The 20,600-nt window shown below is 25.9% G+C and overlaps 2 protein-coding genes across 2 annotated transcripts in view; one reads left to right on the top strand and one right to left on the bottom strand.

Moving 5' to 3' along the window:
- LOC122501196 (probable 39S ribosomal protein L24, mitochondrial) lies at positions 1-2,554 on the top strand. Its single transcript, XM_043610493.1, has 5 exons — positions 1-232; positions 936-1,121; positions 1,332-1,534; positions 1,663-1,849; positions 2,385-2,554. The coding sequence occupies exons 1-5, from the start codon at positions 137-139 to the stop codon at positions 2,469-2,471; spliced, it is 759 nt and encodes a 252-aa protein (XP_043466428.1). The 5' UTR covers positions 1-136; the 3' UTR covers positions 2,472-2,554.
- Positions 2,555-4,707: 2,153 nt separating this feature from the next.
- LOC122501268 overlaps positions 4,708-20,600 on the bottom strand; it is a 162,740-nt gene continuing 146,847 nt past the window's right edge. Inside the window, exons 9-13 of the mRNA XM_043610607.1 lie at positions 10,954-12,278; positions 9,336-10,642; positions 8,204-9,189; positions 7,380-7,535; positions 4,708-5,312 (exon numbers count right to left, since the gene is read on the bottom strand). Coding sequence (XP_043466542.1) covers positions 5,143-5,312; positions 7,380-7,535; positions 8,204-9,189; positions 9,336-10,642; positions 10,954-12,278 — 3,944 coding nt within the window. The 3' untranslated portion in view covers positions 4,708-5,142. The remainder of the gene's footprint in view (positions 5,313-7,379; positions 7,536-8,203; positions 9,190-9,335; positions 10,643-10,953; positions 12,279-20,600) is intronic.

The raw sequence follows: 20,600 nt of genomic DNA on the forward strand, positions 1-20,600 counted from the left end.
TTAAGGTTAGGTAGTTTCCACACATGATCGCAAGGATCACAAGTATTTTCACCTGCAAATGATTTTGTCATTATAAGCTTATTTTATATATCAATTGTGTAATAAATAGTGAATTGAAGTACGAAATAATTAAAAAATGCCTCGAGGATTCAATTTTTTGGATCTCGTTTGCAAAGAATCGGTAAAATATTCCAATTTGCCGGAAAGGTACATCAAACGTGCCGGAGAGCAAGTTAGTAATTTTGTCACCTTTACTTAATATTTCTCATTAATACTAAACAAAATGTATAAAATACATTCAATTCTTGTGAAATTATTTCACGTGTTTTTTTATGTCTGTTTGGTTCTGCTGTTTTAACATGTTTTTTCGTGAAAGGAGTGAAAGATTTTCTTTCATCATTTTTGAGGTTAGGAAAGTATTATTATTTTTTTTTTGTGGAATATTATTTCTAAATTTGAAACTTATTGAAAATAAATTATTATAAAGTCAATCAAGTAAGAAAACAGGAATAGTATTTTAAAAATACGGAAAACAGTATTTTTATTGTAGGTTAAGTTATGAACTTAAAAATGTTTAATACCTATGAGTGATGAAAGAAAAACTATTGGTGTGAGTAAATTTTATTTTGATCATAATTTAATATAAAAACCATTGGTATGAGTGAAATATATCGTTTTTTTAATTAACAAAAAAGATTTTTTATTCGTGTATATTTGCATTTATTGGATTGATATCGAATGTGAGTGAGCCAAATCAATAATAAAAATTAAAAGGACGTGTAAGTATTATTTTTTATTATCTTTTTTTTCTTAACCATATTTGAAATTTTTTGTTTTCAAAAAACGTGTGTAATGTATGAATGTATGTAAATTAACGAAATAAAGGTTTTTCTAATAATTTTTGATGACTTATTTTTATTTGAAAATTTTAATAGATTTCTTGGAAAACACCACGAGGTCTACCAAATTATTTACCTCGTACTGTACAACGTAAAAAATTTAATTTTTCAAATCATCGACCATGGACGCAAGAATTTGCTATGGAGAATCGCAGGACTATTCCTTTTAAAAGAGTTCCCATTGAACCAATTAAAAAATGGTCCTTTTTCCGCGGTGACAAGGTACGTACAAAAAAGTTGACAGAAAATAGAAAAATAATAATAATAATATTAGAAAAATAATATTAATTCAAGTAATTAAAATAAAATAATAATTTCAGTAAAATAAATAAAAGTAATGTTATTTCAATTAATTTTACAAATCTTTATGAATTAATTAACCAATTAAAAATTGATTACTATTTTGTATTTATGAACAAAATTTGTTTTTAGGTTGAGATTTTGACTGGCAAGGACAAAGGAAAACAAGGAACGGTTTCGTTAATTTTCCAAGAAAGAAACTGGATACATGTTGAAGGACTCAATACCAAAATGCATACAGTAATGGAAAGTAAGGGTTTTCCAGGTGTAAATGTATTGAGAGAACAACCCCTTCTTGTAACTGAAGAAGTTTCTCTCGTGGATCCCAGTGACATGTACGATTTCAATTATTTATTATTTATTATTTTTACTCATTCATTATATTAATTTTAATATTTATTGTAAATATTAATATAATTTGTTCCAATCTTTTTTAAATTGTAATTTTTGTTCTTTAACACAGGCAACCTACTGAAGTTGAATGGAGATTCACAGAAGAAGGCGAAGAAGTTCGTGTTTCGTTACGAACGGGTAGAATAATTCCTATTCCCACTGCAGATCAAGAGACGATTGATTATAAATTGCCAAAATTATACAAACCTAGCGTTAAAGATACGAAGAAAGTGGACGTTGAAAAAATCACATTCAAGGTAATATATTTTTTAGAAAACTAATTATATTTATAAATTAAATTATATAAGAAAGTAAATAACTTATGAAATAAATAATATATTTATTAAAAATTAAATTATTTAACAATAATTAAGTGTCTCTTGAAAGAAAAAGTAAATAGTTTTAAAAATTTTCTAAAGTTATAAAATTTCTGAATATTTTTTAAACAGAAATTCATTTTTAATTATTTTAATTTTTCAATTTTTCAATTAATAAATTATTACGTAATTAGTTTGAATTATTCGTTTCTAGCTTTAATATTATTAAATATTGAATTTATTCAATAAAATAAATAATATCTAGTAAAATAGGAAATAATTTCTTTAAGAGATGAAATATTTTCCAAAAGTCTATTTTTTACAATAAAGTAGAAATTTATGTTTCGTATAATATTTTAAGGACTAAATTATTTTTTCTATAAAAAGAGATGCTTTTTTTATTTATTTAATACTTATTGTGAATTTATTCTGAAAATGATAATTTTAATATAAACTATTTATTGTAACATTGTAGCCTGAATTGAAAACTTTTGAAATGGACATCATGGATAAAATGGGAATAAACGAAGATCGGGTTCCTAAAAAGGTTTATTGGTATTGAATATACTTTTAGTGTTTGTATAATAATTAAATTGCAAATTGTCTACAATTTATTACAATAAATGATTTATTAAGTTTAAACAATTCAGTTGTTTAATTTATTGCAAATTTAAAAAAATTTTTGAATTAAAATCTTTAATTTTAATTTAATTAAAAATGTTTTAAATTTTCCCTTTCATTTTTTTTTTTTTTAAGAAAATTTTCAACCATATATTTTGCAAATTAATTAATTATAATTAGGTATTATATTTTAATTTAATGTTTTTCTATATAAAAAATAGTTTTTTTTCTAGTTTTCTTTTTAGATTTTTGTTTAGATTTTGGTTTGGATTTCTGTTTAGATTTATTTTAGATTTCTTTTCAGAAATATGGACATATTTTAATTCAACGTTTATATTATAGGTATTATCAAATTTTATTTATTATTAACTAATTAATTATATTAATTAGTTATTATTATAAATAATTATAACTAATTATTTATTAACTAATCATTGAATATAAATTAAATTTGACAATATAACAATAATAAATAATATTTCCAACGAATAAATAATTAATAAATAATAATTTCAATCGAGAAAAGAAAATAATAATTGAAAAAATGTATGGTTTACGTATTTTTAAAATATTTATTATTATCAGAAGCTACACTCGAGGGTAAATTTGCTTTACAAATTCAACAATATTGTATAGAAAAACATTTAGTTTTTAGAGATGCATACATTACAGCAGACACCAAACACAAAAAAAAATGCAACTTATTTAATTTGTTAGAGTTGTATTATTTTTAATCAAACTACTAAACGAGTTATTTTCAATTATTTTTTAAATCAATATATAAAAATTAAGCCCTATGCCGAATGTTTGCCACACACATTTATCACAGCACGATTTACAACAAAGGCGAATCCAAATACATTTAATATAAACAATTACTTTTTTCCACAATTTAAATACTCCAATAATAATATACTTTTTCTTATATTAATAACATTTTTTTGTTTTTATATTAAATCTATGTCACATTTTTCGTTTCGCACTTTAATTTATACATTTTTTTTTATTTATTCATTCATACATTTTTGTTTTCTTTTACTAAAACTTTATACATCCCTTTTTTTCTATCAAAAAAAAAAAAACTATTTACAGTGAAAATTAATATTTTTTATATAAAATGGAGAGATGTTTTTCTTTTATAAAGAGAATTGTTTCACTGGGAAATCTTTTCCTACTATAATACATAGACAATTTATATCCAAATGGATATTTACAAAAATATATTCACTCTAGATTAATACAATTTTTTTTACGTTTTTATTTATTTATATATTTGTAGAGAAAATGTGTCAATTTTCAAAACTGATTTAATTTATCAGATTTTCTTTTATAGATTATATAATATAATATTTTAGTCGATAAAAATCCTGCTTTGTTAATATATTGCACTGTTAGAATAAATTGCTGTTTATTATAAAAAAAAATAATAATATTAATTGCAATAATAATATTAATAATAATAATAATAATGATAAAATAATAATAATAATAGATAATAATAATAATAATAATAATAATGATAATAATAATAATATTAATAATATTAATAAAAAATTAAAAAATAATAAAAATATTAATATTATAATTATAATAAATTATAATTATAATAATTTTCTAAGATGTAGAAAAATAGGGGTCTTTATATAGAGGCATTTTACAGTCAATTGTTTATGAATATCGAACTTTGTGTGGAAAGAATTTTTACAAATTTTCCAACAAAATTTTATTTTCCATTTTTACCCTGATATTTTTAAGAAATGAAAATAATGTACAAAATTTTCTATTTTACAAATTTGATTATAATTTTATTTTTCTCTCATATTTAAGTTAAAATTTTCTTTTTTCTCAATAAATTTACAAAAACATTGTTTTTATTTAAAAAAAGAATTCATAGTAAAAAGTGAAGAGTAAAAAAGAATTGTTTTTAAACAACTGATAAAATTTCTAAAGTTTGAAAATTTGGAAAAATAAAATTTTTTAATATTAAATTTGACTAAAAATTAATAATTTTGTAAAATAAAAATTTTCAACGCATTTTCATTTTTCATTTTTTTTAGCAGTTCAGCATTACAATTAATTGCGTATACGTTGTATCATTATTTAAAAAAAAAAACAATAGCACACACAAAAAATAAGATCGATTTCCATTTTTTTTTGTGAAAATCAATTTTTTATTGATTTTGACAATAAACTATTTATAATGAAACTGAAAAAGACAAAACTGAAACTACTAATGATGAATAATGGACAAATAATTGTTTTTATATAATTAGTATAGTATTTATTTGCAGTTGTTTCTCAGTAATATTTAATATTATTCTCGCTGTAATATTTATTTCATTATTCTCATCGGTATTTATTTTTATTATTTCTCTTCTAAAGAATATAGAAGAAGAGAAAACATAATTAAATAGAAAATTTTCATTTTTAATGAAAATTGAAAGCTTTTTTTTAATAGTTTATGTAGAGTATTTTTTTTATAGTTATAAAGCTATACAGTCGTTTTTAATTTTTTTTTATCTATTCTTTTTCCCTTTTGTTTTATATTGCAAACAAAATATTATGCCTATTTTTTATACAAAGAAAATAAGAAAAAAAAAATTGACTACGATTCACGATGACTTTGTGGCAGGGTGCCTGACTAGGAGATTAACTTCTCCATCGTGCAATTTTTTCATTAAGGACCATGCTTCTATCCTTGACATTCTTGTGACGTCATTTCCATTTACTTCGAGTAATTGATCGCCGGCTTTTAAAGCACCTGTTTTTTCCGCAGCACCTCCTAAAAAAATTTTTTTGTGACATTAAATAAATTAATTTTGACTCGATTAATTAACTAAATAAACTTTTAATTAAATTATTAATATAATAACGTAATATCAATTTTTTTTCTTAAAATTTTACTGGAGAGTTTTTGAAAATTGTAGAAATTGTTTTCAATTTTTTTCACTGAAAATTGCAGAAATAATTTTTAAAAAAATGTTTTCTTAATATTTTAGTGAAAAATTTTAGAAATTATTTTCAATTTTTTTCCTAAAATTTTAGTGGAATTTAGAATTTTAGTGAAAAATTCTAGAAATTATTTTCACTGAAAATTGCAGAAATTATTTAAAAGAATTTTTTTTCTTAAAATTTTAGTGGAAAATTTTACACATTATTTTCAATTTTTTCCCTAAAATTTTAGTGAAAAATTCTACAAGTTATTTTCAATTTTTTACCTAAAATTTTAGTGGAAAATTACTGAAAATTTCAAAACTAATTTTCAATTTTCTTTTCTTAAAATATTAGTGGAAAATTTTAGAAATCATTTTCAATTTTCTTCCTAGAATTCTAGTGGAAATTTTATTGCCGAAATTATTTTCAAGTTTTTTTTTAATTTTAGTGGAAAATTACTAAAAATTCCATAAATCATTTTCAATTTTCTTCCTAGAATTCTAGTGGAAATTTTATTGTAGAAATTATTTTCAAGTTTTTTTTTAATTTTAGTGGAAAATTACTAAAAATTCCATAAATCATTTTCAATTTTCTTCCTAGAATTCTAGTGGAAATTTTATTGTAGAAATTATTTTCAAGTTTTTTTTTAATTTTAGTGGAAAATTACTAAAAATTCCATAAATTATTTTCAATTTTTTTTAAATGTTGAAAGAAAATTACTGAAGATTATTATTTAAAAATAAAGTTATTATAAAGAGAAAAAAAAATAAAATACAATAAAAAATTATAAAATATAATTATAAACAGAAAATTAAAACAGAACGATTTGAAAATTGTAATAAATAATTTTTATTTTATTTTTAATTTTTATTTTTACTACCTAAAATTTCAGTAGAAAATTATTGAAAAATTTAGAAATTTGTTAATTTTAATTAGTATTCGATTTCTTCAATAAGTCATTTCGAAAGAAAATTTAATTCCTTATTGTCAACAAAAAGAAATTAATTACCCTTGGCTTTGTTGGAAAATTTTGTTTTGAAATTAATTTTAACTGGAAATTTAAATTTCAAAATTAGAAAAAAATGGAATGTATTTCAAGACAAATAATATCTGATAAAGAAAAAAATTTATAGAAGAGAATAATAAAAATAAATCGATTTAAATAAGGAAAATTTAATTATTCTTTATTGATTAATTTTATTATTTTTTCTCTAAATTTTAGTGGAAAATTACTGTAAATTTTTGAAAATGTTGATTGAGTATTTAGTCGACTTTGAAATTACTCGGAATTAGAAAGAAAAGTTAATGCCCCACTGTAAACAAGAGAGATAACGACCCTTGGCATTGTTTTCTCTCCATCCTTGTCTATCTTTTCTTCAACGACAATAAAAGTACGAAATTCAAATTGAGCCCTTTCCCCCTCTTTTCTTTTCTGCGTCGATAATTTTCGCCTTCTACCTGAATGACTTTGCCATAGCGTCACAGTCTATTGATCTCTTTTGTTGGGGCCAGTTGTTAAATATAATGTACATTTTCACCAAAAAATTGAATTTTAATTTATATTATTTAATTTTTTCTAAATACTTTTCTAATATTTGAAATAAATTAAGTGCTTCAAGTAATCGAATCAAAAATTTTCAATCAAGTAGAACGTGCAAGAATTTTCGACGCAGCAAAACTTTTTTTGAAGAGACCAATAATTTTTCATTAATTATTCCAGGTGAAATTTATTTTTTCCTTATAGTAATTTGAGTTTTTAATAATTTAGCTATAGATTATTTCTATTATTTTGTATTTTTATATTCATAATTACTTTTTATTAATTATATTTAATTTGTTTATATGTACATTAATTTTAAACATATTAAGTATGTTTATACTTAAAAAAGTTAATTTTTTTAATTCAATTTCTCACCTGTGAATATTTTTTTTATTATTAAAGGTCTGTCACCGAGAGGACTGTCCCTTCCACCCTCTAGACTAAATCCGAGACCTGCTCCATCTTTATGAATTGCTATAGTCGAAGGTGGTCCCCATGCTGTGTTTTCAATTCCGCCATTCATCTCATAACCTGCAAACAGTATGTTATTTGGTATTTTTATATATTTTTTTACTATTTTTCCCATTTTGTTATTTTTTTTGCGGTGGAGTTTAAATTTCGCGCCTAAATTCCACCATATTGGACCCGACATTTTGAATTTAGAAAATCTAATGTTGGATTCGTAATTAACAACCCAGAAAACTCCCGAGTAACGATTTTAAAGTGAGTCCAATTAATTGTAAATAATAATTCTTTCGTATTTGATTCGCCATTTTGAATTTTGAAAAAATGAGATTGGATTCTTAATTAACAACCCCAAAAACGCCCGAGTAACGATTTTAAAATAATGATTCCGTCATTTTAAATTTTGCAAAATTGACATTAGATTCGTAATTTAAAAATCCGGAAAACCCTCCCGAGTAGCGATTTTGAAGCGAATCCAATTAATTGTCAATAAAAATTTCGGATTTGCCATTTGAATTGTGTCCTGAGTTTAGGAAACATTAAGATAAAAATTTAGGGTGTAGTAGCAGTGGCGTTCTTTGCGAAGAATACCAAAAGTTTTTGTTTCTATATTTTTCCACAAGAGACGCCACTATTGCCAAACTAAATATTGCCCAACCATTTCCCTTATTATCATTTCGTGTGTCTACCAAATTCAACAGGTAATTAAAATCCTGAATTAAAAAATTAGTCACCTTCCACAATAGTCTCGACGCTTTCGGTGCGCGTTCTCAATTTACAGCCCTCGTCAATGCGAGCTCTAGAGACAACAAGCACCACTTCGGACCTTGGTTGCTTGAGAACAGAGAGACTTTCCCGATGTGAAAGCCCCCTTGTGCTTCTTCCATTAATACTCAAAATTCGATCTCCCCTCTGCACCCTGCCATCCTTATCAGCAATTGAATGCGACAATACACGATGTACCGTGATTTCTTTTGCCTCACAATCAATACCTCCGGCTAGTGTTATACCAACACTACCAGAAGGATTTTCCTTGTGTAGCAAAACCACAATTACATCGTGAGAACCACGAGCTTCCTCTAGACTCGCCTCCTCGACCAATTGAGCCAATTCCTGTTGCGATATCAAACTCGTACTACTCGCTAGTGAACTAATACTGCCAAATTGTTCAATACAAAATCTCTCCGCATCACCTTCAACACCCACAGGTCGTATATTCTCCTCGACACTACTGTCTAAACTTGGAAAACGATTGTGAACATTATTGCCAGTTTGTAGTGTCGTTATTGCTCCACTTTGATTTGGAGAATCAGTTTTTTCAAATGCTTTCTTCATGTCCGTTACACTTGCACTACGTCGACCTAAACTTTTAGATGTGGGAATTTTCGATACTAAATTTTTTGGTTTCTCTGAAATGTCCACTAGGTCTTCGCTGTTATTAGTGACTTTTGGTCTGTTTAATGAGGGGATTTTTGACGGAAATGTTCTCTCTTCATTCCAATCACTTGAATTCGATCTTCTAGCCGGTGATTTTGTATCCGTTTCGTGTTTAATAGATTTTTCCAAATGGATTCCATTTCTGTCCAGGGATGTTGTAGTCTCGATGGTAACGCTTTGTGTACGCGTTAATTTCGGTTCGTTTTTCAGAGTCAGAATGTCCTCGAGACTCATTTGGCTCCTCGATTTTCCATAGGAACTCTCCTCGACGTGAATTGCAGATCTAAAATCGAAAACATGATTTTTATAATAGAAGGAGTCAAATTATTAGTTGTCTATTCTGGAGATAGCAAAACGGGACAGAATTTATGGGTGTAATTAGTAAATTGGGTCAAAAAATTTTTGGAGTAAATAGCAAAAAATGTTTACCTGGATCTGCTCTTTGTTGTCAAAATGGTCAAAAGATCAGTTTCGTTGTTATTCTTTTGGGGAAATTTCGCATTCTTATCAGTCTCGTCTAATTCATTACTCGACGTTCGATTTCTCGGACAAAGAATATCATCTGCAGTTTGATCGTCCAATGTCAATGATGATCGACTTCTACCCGTTCTCATTGTCTTTTCACTGGAAATTTTGTCCGCAAGATTCTTGACCTCCGATCGCACCCACATTTTCAAATCATTCGATGGTTCCAGACTCTCTGGTTTTGGAGGTCTACCCACTGGTTGCGGTATACTTCTCTTAGGCGGTAATTTCGGTTCGTCCACTTTTTCTATCGGTTGCTCATCATCCTGAACTGTTTCAATATAGGCGATCTTAGTTTCGCCATTTCCATTCACCTTTTGTGAATAGTCGACATTCCCTCCTTCCGGAGTTTCCTCATCGTCGGAGAATTTTCGTTGAATTAGTGGCGAACCGTTGAGGTCCCTTCCACTCCTACATTTGGCACTTGCGAGAATATTTTTGCGATTTATCGCCTCGACACTTTGGGGTTTTAGAACTCTTCGGGATAGTGATTCGGCTATTTGCGATCCGGTTGTTAGTGTCGAAGAGCTACTGGAATCGGTACTATTTGTTCTCTTTATTATTTGTCTCTGGGGAATTTGGGAATTTTTATTGAATTCACACTTGTCGGAACTTATCGAATAAATCGGTTTCGAGAAACAATTCCCGTCGGGATCATTTTTTAGAGGATCGATAATCAGCGTTCGTCGTTGGTAATTCATTTCGGAGGTGATGTAGTTTCTGTCTGATGGTACTGGTGACATTGGTGGACTGAAACCCCGGGAGATGCTACTTTGGGAACTGCTCACTGCTGAATCGTTGTCGGAATCATCGTAGTCGGTTCGGGTTTTCTTTTGTCCGATTCTAGGTCTGGAGCGTAAATTCTCAGGTGAGCCTGTTGATGATAGGTACTCGAAACTGTAATCACTTCTTGTTGGACTGCAGATACTTTCCAAACTCTTGGGTGCTTCGGATAGGGTCGAATTTATTGTTTGGCTCATTTTTGGATTTGAGTTGTTGCAATTTGTGTTGTAATTGGAGGGTGAGATGGTGTTGGGTGTGCTGTAGACGGATAGACTTTTTCTCTTGAAGGCCGGCGAGTATTTTGATAAAATTTGAGGTGCTGGCATTTTGAAGGAGGTGGTTGCTTTCATTGGAGTGCTTACTGTACTCGTGTTACTGGCCAAGGAACTCTGCGAACCCCACTTGTCCTGAATGCTTGACTTTGGTACCTGAAAAGCAAAAATTTATTCGAATGCTGACATTGTTTTTCAAATATCAAATTGAGACAAAAAATGTATCAAAAGTTGCGATTCGCAACTTTTGATACATTTTTTGTCTCAATTTGATATTCTTAGGAAATCTTCGGATTAGTTTGAATCCTGAATTTTATTCGAAGCCTGATCCAAAATTTCGAATACTGATTCGGATTAGGAACTAATGGATAGATGTTCCGATTTTTCGACCTGTGTATCAAATTTTTTGGATATTTTTGGTACACATAATCCAAATCGGTAGTCGAAACATTGGATCGTAATTATACCTGATTGATAAGAATCGAATCCCTGGACTTGATTTCCGGAAGGTCGATGATGGCTTGATCGACGGGAACAGCATCCTTCTCGGGTATGACAAGACCACGTAGTTTCGATATTCCCTTTCGCCTCTGTTCGATAAGTTGATTTAGACTGCTTCGTCGTAGTTCCTCGCCAGGTTTTCTGAATGTCGAAACAAGTGAATTTGTCCTCGATATTTGCGATGTCGAGAGTACTTGGTTCGATGTTTGTGGACGTTCGTGATTGAAACAAGTACCAGCACCCGAGAAACTTGTCGCTCTCACCAATGTTGGTGGTGAATTTTTCACCGTTGAATCGAAGGATTTACTGAATCCGGAATCGATACTTGAATCGATGTTTTTGGGTGTGTATGTCTTGGTAGCGTAGGTTGAATACTGTTTCTCCTCGGATAAGGTGGAATTTTTTGATTCAGTTGTAAAAATATCTTCGATTGGTGGTGAGGTTTTTGGAAGACTAGGTGGTCTTTGAATATACTTGGCTGAATTTTGTTGATTTGATGATTCATTATTGAATGTTGGCGAGTTTGTTGGTGAATTTGTTGATTGATTACCATCAGTGGTGGAAATATCAAACGAACTTTGTGTTCTTTCGGAGAAATATTGTGTTGCTTTTGTTTTTTCATCAGCGAATACATCGTCTGATGATTTATGTTTGGATAATTTTCTACCATTTGGGGTGGTATTGTTTGTGGTATTTGTGGATTGGTTTGGAAAGAGTGGAACCTCGATGTTGCTCTGTGATGAGAACATGGCAATTTTGTCTCTCACTGAACGTTCAGATTTGTCGTCTTGTCGCCAAAGTTCGCCGTTTGAGGAGAATTTTCTTGTTTGTTCCGAATTGTTACGAACTAATGATAAATTATCGACTTTTGGTGGTTCGGTTAATGGTAATGGTGGTGGATTGTCTGGCTTGAAGGGAGAATCCATTATTGATGGCACTTCTTTTGGATAATAGCCGGCGATTTCGATTTTTCTTTCCGATATGACAATTGGTTTTGGTTTATATTTTTGATCGTTGACAATATGATCGACTACACATTGCGAAACGATGTGGATTTTCTCGATTGATTTACTATTATTGTTTGCTTTTGGATGATAATTTTCGGTTGTTAGAAAGGTTTGATTTTGACAGATTAAATTTCCGTTTGTTGTCATTGTTGATAGGTTTGTAGTTGCTACAAATTGATATTGATCAGGATTCGTGAATTCCTGATAAGCCGCTGGAAATTCATCCCCGTCCGGAGGCAGGCGTTGACCGCCTTCACAATTGTCCATTCTACCATTTACTGGGCCTGGAACAAAAATAAATTTTTTGTTTTGAAATTTTTATTTAAAGAAAAAGAAATTTTATTCTAGTTGCATGCAGATTTTTAAAATATAAAATCCAGTAGAACTTGTGTGTAAAATGGAAAAGAAAAATGCACAACTTTGGTGTAAATTATCGAAAGAGAAGAACAAAAATAGTGGATCAAAAATAGTCAATCCTAATGGAGACACATTTCGTGTTATATATTTCATTCTTAAAATAAGATCTTCCCTTTTTATTGTCCCTTTCGGTTGGTGTTAATCTCGTCGTTTATTCCAAGTATAACAACTTTATTTACGCATCATTGCCAACCGCGAGCAAGAAATTTTTTTTTTTTTTTTTTTGAAGACAATCTGAAATTCAACCGCAGTTCACATAAATCCCTTTAAGCCTACGATTATCAACGGTTTTCGCGATGAATAAGTAGTCATTTAGTTTTGATTTAATGAAAGAAGTAGGCATATAAGAGAATGTAAAGAGTGAGTGAGAGAGAGAGAAGGAGAACATTCAGAAATTATTACGTTATTCAAGGCACATTGCTTTGGGTGCGGCATCTCATATATTTTTCTTCTTTTTTTTCTTTCTTGTTTCGTTTTACTCAAAGTTGCTTCTTCAACGAACTCGTATCTTTCGCAAGGATGAATATAAAAGGATATTAAAACCTTTTTACTCTTTATTCAACGTCAACTGCTTTTCATGACACTTGTAGTATTTCATTGGACAAAGTCTACTTATGTCAGTTTTTGTAATGGATCATCAGCTTTTTTCTTGTATTTTTGAAATTTTCTATTTTTGTATTTACAGAAAAATGTCTCAACTCTTATTTGTTTTTGTAATTGGTGGACAAAATTTTTTCTTTTCCTTAAAAGTTCAAGTTCAAGTAAATTTTATTTGGTTCAAATAAATTTTGTTTGGTTCAAGTAAATTTTAATCGTTACAAATAAATTTTATTTGATTCAAGTAAATTTTAATCGTTTCAAGTAAATTTGATTTGGTTCAAATAAATTTTTTCTCTTGGTAGAAATAAAATTCTTTTAATAAAATAAAAATAAAATAAAAATATTTTATTAAAATAAAAATTAAAAAAATGTATTTTTATACACACTTGAGAGAAAAAAATCCGCCAGTAACGCGATTAGAAAACTTTAAAGAAATTCATAAGTGCTATTTTGAAAAACCGATAAAATTATACATTTTAGAAGTATTTAAGATAACTGGTATTTAATACACTTTAGTACTTTAATCTATTATTCATTTAGATAATTGATATCTTTTAAAAAAGCGGATTAAATAGTTATAGGCCGCAAATAGTTGATATTTATGATCTAAGCGTCTTGAGATAAAAGCATAATTTTATTTTTAAATATTCCTTCCCTGCTATCTTGTATACCGCATATGTATATATGAAAGTTATCAAAAAAAAAGTATTTTTAAATTGAAAATAATGTAAAGTGTTGGAATAATTTTTTTACTTAATAATTTTAAAGACCACACATTTGCTAAATGCGAAAATAAAAAATGTTTAATTTGATACATTTTTTTCTCTTAAATTTTTAATTAAATGAATTATTTAAATGATTTATAAACAAGAATTATAAAAAAATTTATGAAAAAGTTTTTAAATAAATTTTTTTAATAAAATTGTTTAATTAATTTTTTGAATAAATTTTTTTAGGCAGGATATTGAAATTATTTGACAAGTGAGATTTTATTAATGATGATTAATTGAGAAAAATTGTATTTTATTTCACACTAAAATAAATGTTGTTTAATCGTAGGCGTATATTTGTAATGATTAGCGCTAGTTTCCTGTCACAACCAGTTTTCTAAATAAATTAATATATTTGAATTTTATCATTTTCTTTCGGAGTAATCAATTACAAAAGATTTAATACATCGCTCGAGAAAAATTGGATCATTTTTATATTTTTTCTTTATTCTTTATTATTTTCTTATTTTTAATTCCCTTTTTTCTGTCTTTTTTTCGTTTTTATTTCCTTTTTTTCCTCTTTTTTCTTTTTTTTCTTTTTTTAGTTCCTTTTTTCGGTTTCTATTTCCCTTTCCTTCTTTTTTTCTGTTTCTTTTTCCTTTTTTCCCCTCTTTATTTTTTTCTTTTCTTATTTCCTTCTTTCTTTTTTTCAGTTCCTATTTTCTTTTTTACTCTTTTTTATTTTTTTATTTTTTTCTTTTTTTATTTCAATTTTTTGGTTTCTATATCTATCTTCTTTTCCCCTTTTTTTATTTTTTTGTTCTTTTTTTCAGTTTCTATTTTCATTTACTTTTTTCCTTTTTTTTATCTTTTCGTAGTGTACATCCACAACTTTTTTTTCTTTTTTGATTTCCTTTTTTTCTTCTTTTTTATTTTTAAAAAATTTTCTTCTCTTTTTTATTTTCTTATTTCTTTTTTCTGTTTCTCTTTCCTTTTTCCCCTTCTTTTTATTTTTTCTTCTCTCATTTCCTTTTTTTCTGTTTCTATTTCCTTCTTTTTTCTTTTTTGATTTGTTTTCTTTTCTTCTTCTTTTTTATTTTTTTAAAATTTTTTATTCTGGTTTTTTTTTTGTCAGTTAGTAATTAATTCTGCTTTTAATTTATTCATTTTTATTCACTGTGAAATGATTTTCTTCTCTTCGTTTTCGGTTTTTTATTTCTAGATTATAAGTATCAATATGTGTGTAATGAAGATTTTTTTTTGAATTAAAGACTTGACAACAATTTTTGTAGGGTGGGAAACAATTTGAGTGGTAACACCATTGTCTTTGGAATGCGGTATAATAATAAAGTATCAATCTGATCGAGCAAACAATCGTGAGACATGATCTTAAAGGATCTGACTTGCGGGAGTGGTTATAAGAGCAGTCACGATTCTTACGAATCAAGACTCTTCACCTATTGCCTTGAAATCAGATATTTCCCGATTGGTCTGTCCATTACCAGGACAGGTCGATATTTACAAGAGCATCAAATCGTATATATCTCAAAAAATCTTCTACAACTCACATTTTGATAATATATTTATTCTCTAACGATCTTATTATAATAATAATTATTATTTCTATTATATTTATAATTATTCTGTTTTTCAAATGTTTTTTTATTTTTATTTTCATTTTCATTTTTTATTTTTATCTTCTATTTTTATTTTCTATTTTTATTTAAATTTCTAATTTAATTAAGTTCTAATAAAAATAAAAATGTAAAAAATGTTTGCAATTTGATTACTCACGAATGAGGATAATATTTATGGTAAATTTGAAATATTCGAGGGGAAGATTGAAATCAAGGCTATTGACAGCATTTCATAATATAATTACGATTGAGCGATGACAGGAAAGGAAAGTTTCATTATGGGTTTCCATTCAGTGAACAAAAAATGAATAGTAATCAACACATTCAAATGCACTCTCTGTTCTTCATAGCAACTGACCTCTTTTTCCAACTGTCTTTTCTTCTTAAGACACAATAAAATTCCTAACCACATAAAACTTTAAATGAAGAAAAAAATTCGCAATCTGTAATTCTATTTCTATATTTAGAAATATGCAGTTTAGACTTTATTCCTTTTTTGGTAAATATAATTGAAAAATTCCTTTTCTTTCTTTTGTTAAATTAAACCGAAGTTGAAATCGTCTTGTATTTTACATTTTTTGGATTTTATTTGATAATTATTTATTTATTATAATCAGTATTTATTTAAATTGAATTTGACTATAACTGGGTTATAATAAATAAGTTATTATATATAATTTTTTATTTGATGTATTTTATTAAATAATTAATTAAGTAGCATTTTGCTAAAGTTAGGAAACTATTTTTTTTCTTGAAATAAAATAAAATTACAACCGGGAAAAAATTATAAATTTTAATAAGAAATAAATTAACTTTTAATAAATTTTCATAGTGAAAGCTAGAAAATTTTATTTGAACCAAATATAGTTAATTTAAGTTAAATAAAAATAATATAAAAAAAATAAATAAATATAAAATAATAAAAAAAATATCTCTGAGCCTACTAAATTATTTACTTGTTTCAAATAAAATTTTTCTACGACAAAAATATAATTTATTTGAAACAAATAAAGTTTAATGGACTCCAAGTCAAATATATTTTTTTCTGATCGTAAACTATTTGGAATTTTTTACAATTTTTGCAATGAAATTTTACTATTTCCTAAAGTAAATTTTACCGAGTCCAAGAAAAATAATTTAACTAATAATTAAAAATTTACTTTCGGAAATAGTAAAATTTACTCCAGAAATATTAAAATTTAAACTTAAAAATGATCAGAAATAGTATAAAAAAATACCTTTAAAAAAATATAGTAAAATTTACTTCATTTGATTTTTCCCTGTAATTTAAATATTAAAGTTAATTATTATTCGACATTTAGCTTAAAATTCAATTATGAAAGCGAAAATATTTCGAAATTAACTAAATATATTATATTTTATAACAATTTTTTCCTCAAATAAAATATTTTCCGGAATAATTTAATAATTTACTTTAAAATACTGAAATTAGCGGTAAAATCCCAGTGAAAATTGCAAATTTTTTATAAAATGCAAAAAAAAATTACGTTAGAACGTTTTGTCCAGTGTTCCATGAGTCATGTTCAACGTGACACATCGTGATCAAACTATTAAATTGATTTTTTTCCTCAAATTTAACGATCAAGTGTGTTGTAAGTCTACTTTATTCTATATCTTATACATAATATATAGAAAAGAAAAATTTTCACGCGTTGAAAAAATGGAGAAAAAAATAAAAAATCTCTTTGACACTTAGAAGTGATTATTGACAGTTCTTCTTTTTTTCTTTAACCATTGATGATATTGTAATGATTCACTAACAAATTATCTACTATTTTATCAATCAATGAATCACACACTATGTACAAGTGATTACATTTTTGCTCAATTAATAAGTCATAATAGATTGTAATACAAGTTCCTGGTATCTGTCGTTATTATTTCATTATTTTCATAATTATATAATTATCGAAGAATTAGATAATTATTGAAGAAATTTATTTAGGAATTTATGAGGGAAAAAAAATTACTAAAAAGAAGAATTTTTGTCGGTAAATATTTTCTGTCTTTTTCAATCTTTTGCAAGGAATGGTCTTCCTCTTCCTCTTCTTCTTTTTCTTCTTTCGAAATTCTTTGCATTGAAAGGGAAAATTAAAACGACGTTCAAATGGGTTAAAAGTTTTGTCATTTTTATTGTTATCAAAAAATTACTTTTCTACAATTTTTTTTAATTGTTATTATATAAAAAAAGAAATATTTTTTTGTTGAAAATGTTTTACTATAATAAAAAATAATGCTTGCCTTCATTGAAAAAGTACTTTTTAAAAATATCAATATTTATGAATAGAGAAGTGTTTTTTGAAAAAGTACTTCCGAATAAAAAGAAATTATTTATATATAAAAAAAGAAATATTTTTTTGTTAAAAAAGTTTTACTACACAATATAAAATAAGGCTGGTCTTTATTAAAAAAAGTATTTTTGAATGAAGAGGTATTTTTTGAAAAAATACTTCCGAATAAAAAGATATTATTGAAAAGTACTTCTGAATAAAAAGACATTATTGAAAAAGTACTTCATAAAAAAAGTATTTTTTAAATAAAGAAAAGTATTTTTTGAATTAACAACTATTTTTTGAATAAAGAATAGTATTTTTTTAATAAAGAAACGTATTTTTTGCATAAAGAAAAATATTTTATGAATAAATAAAAGTATTTTTTGAATAAAGAAACGTATTTACTGAATAAAGAGAATTTTTTTTTGCATAAAGAAAAATATATTTTTTTAATAAAGAAAAGTATTTTTTGAATAAAGAATATTTTTTGATTAAAAAAAATAAGCTATACTTTCTCAAATAAAAAATACTTTTTTTAATAAAAGAAGGTATATTCTTCAATATGAAGAAAGTATTTTTTTGATCAAGTAAAATAGTTTCTTAATAAAGAAAAGCATAGTCCTTATTTATTATTTTTCCTTATTTTTCTTTTTATTAAAAATACTTCTTTTTAAAAAACTTTTTTTTTATACAAAGAATATTATTTTTTTCTGTATTGATAAATACACTTTTTTAAATTAAGAAAAATACTTGGTAATAAAGTAATTGTATTTTTATTAATAAATAAAGAATACAAGTCTTTTTAATAAAGAAGAGTATTTTATGAATAAAGAAAAATTCTTACGTTTTAAGCGAAGAAAAAACTTTTTTATTATTAAAGGAAAATACTTTTCTATAAGAAAAGACACATTTTTTTTTATTAAAATATCTTTCCATACAAATACTTTTTTAAAATAAAAAAATACTTTCATTCATTAAAAGAATACTTTCTTAATTTAAGTATCTAATACTTTTCTATACTAAAAAATATGGTTATCCAAAATTATTTTTCTGTATTGAAAAATAGTTTTTTTTATTGGAAAAATAATTTTTTCGTGTTTTAAAAAATATTTTCCTCAATACATAGAAAAGTATTTTTATTATTATTTTTTTTTTAATAAAGAAAAGTAATTGTATTAATAAGGCACAATATTTTTTTTAAAAAAGTATTAAAATAGTATAAAAAATGTATTTTTCTAATGAATGAAAATATTTTGTTGAAATAAAAAATTTTTTTAAAGAACAAAAATTTATCTTTTGAATTAAACAAAGTATTTTTATTAATATAAAAAAGTATTTTTTTTAGATTAGTAAAATATATTTTGTATAAGAAAAAATACTTCTCTTAAATCTTTTTTTAATTATAAAAAAATACTTTCAATTATTACAAAAATACTTCTTTTTAAACAAAATATTGTTTTTTATTTATACAATTATTTCTCTTTATTAAAAAAAATTCTTATAAAAAAATACTTTTCTTAATTAAAAAGTAGTTATAATTATTAAAGAGTACTTTTTCTTAATTTAAAAATATTTTTCTGTGGTGAAGAAAATACTTTATTAAAAAAATAAATTTACTTCATTAAAAAATCCTTTTTTTAATCATAAAAAAATATTTTATTCATTACAAAATTAATTTTTAATAATAAAAAGTACTTTTTTAAATGAAGAGAAAGTAACTTTTTTAAATAAATATATCTATTTTTTAATTAAGAAAAGTATTTTTTTACAAGAAAATTTTTTTAATAAAGAAAGTTATTTTTCAATAAAGAAAAGTAATGTTATTTATAAAGAATACTTTAATAAAAAAAAATATTTTTCTATATTGAAGATAATAGTTTCCTTTATAAAAAAATATTCTCTTAAAAAAAAATACTTTTCTTTATTAAAAAATTCCCTTTTTTTTAATAGAAATTAAAAAAATGTATATTTAAGACTCGTTTTGAGCGTAAATGTATGATGGTATAATATTTCTTTGAAGCAATGAATGATAAATTTATTGGCAGATTGGAATCGGGAATAAATTCCTTGTCGCTAATTTAGAATTTGTGCAATGCAAAGAATTTAGAAGAAGAGCACCTTTCTCAAGATTGAAGGAGACAGGAAAAATTATTTCTCAGCTTTAGTTTTATGAGGCAGCATTCTCTCTCGCATGCTTACCATCTGCAACTTTATTACAGTTTGCCCATCTCTTTTCTCTCTCTCTCTCTCTCTTAGAGTCTCTTTTTCCTCTTTCACTCTCTTTCTCTCTTTCTCGAAGTTTCTTGTTCTTCTCTCTCTCAAGAAAGAAAGAGAGAGAGAGAGAGAGAGAGAGAGAGAGAAAAATCTCTCTCCAAGAGAGTAAGAGAGAGGAAAGTTTCGTTTTCTCTCTCAAAGGAGTTTGAGTAAAAGAGTGAGAGAGAGAGGAAAGTTTGCTTTTTCTCTCTGAAAAGAGAGTGAGAAAGAGAGCAAAAAAGTGAGAGAGAAAGAGAGAGAGAAAGACAAAATGTGAAATCGAATTTCCTAGACAGCAAACTTTGAGTTCCAAGGATTTCAACATTCTAGCTCAGTCAATAAACTGATAAGTTGTATTTGCATGCGTCTTATCAGTTCTATGTCACATGAACAAAATAAGTGCTAACGTTCATGACGTAGAGTCTGTAATGTACATGTAATTACACTTATCTAAATCTGTTCAGAGTTAAACGTTAAAAGCATCACTAATTTTACTCTTTAAAATGTGCGTGTGTACGCGTCTCTCTTCTTCTTCCTTTTTTTCTTTTTGAAAAGAAATTTTTTTCTCCTTTTTTCACTTCCTACATATTTAATAAAGTGCAATTGCAAAATTCTGATTAACATTCCAAGTTGAAAGCCGCGTTTGCAATAACTGATATGTGTATACATATAAACTCATCCCCTGTCTCTTGTAC

Source organism: Leptopilina heterotoma, unplaced genomic scaffold (genome assembly GCF_015476425.1).
Source record: "Leptopilina heterotoma isolate Lh14 unplaced genomic scaffold, ASM1547642v1 Lhet_103, whole genome shotgun sequence".
Lineage (NCBI taxonomy): Eukaryota > Metazoa > Arthropoda > Insecta > Hymenoptera > Figitidae > Leptopilina > Leptopilina heterotoma.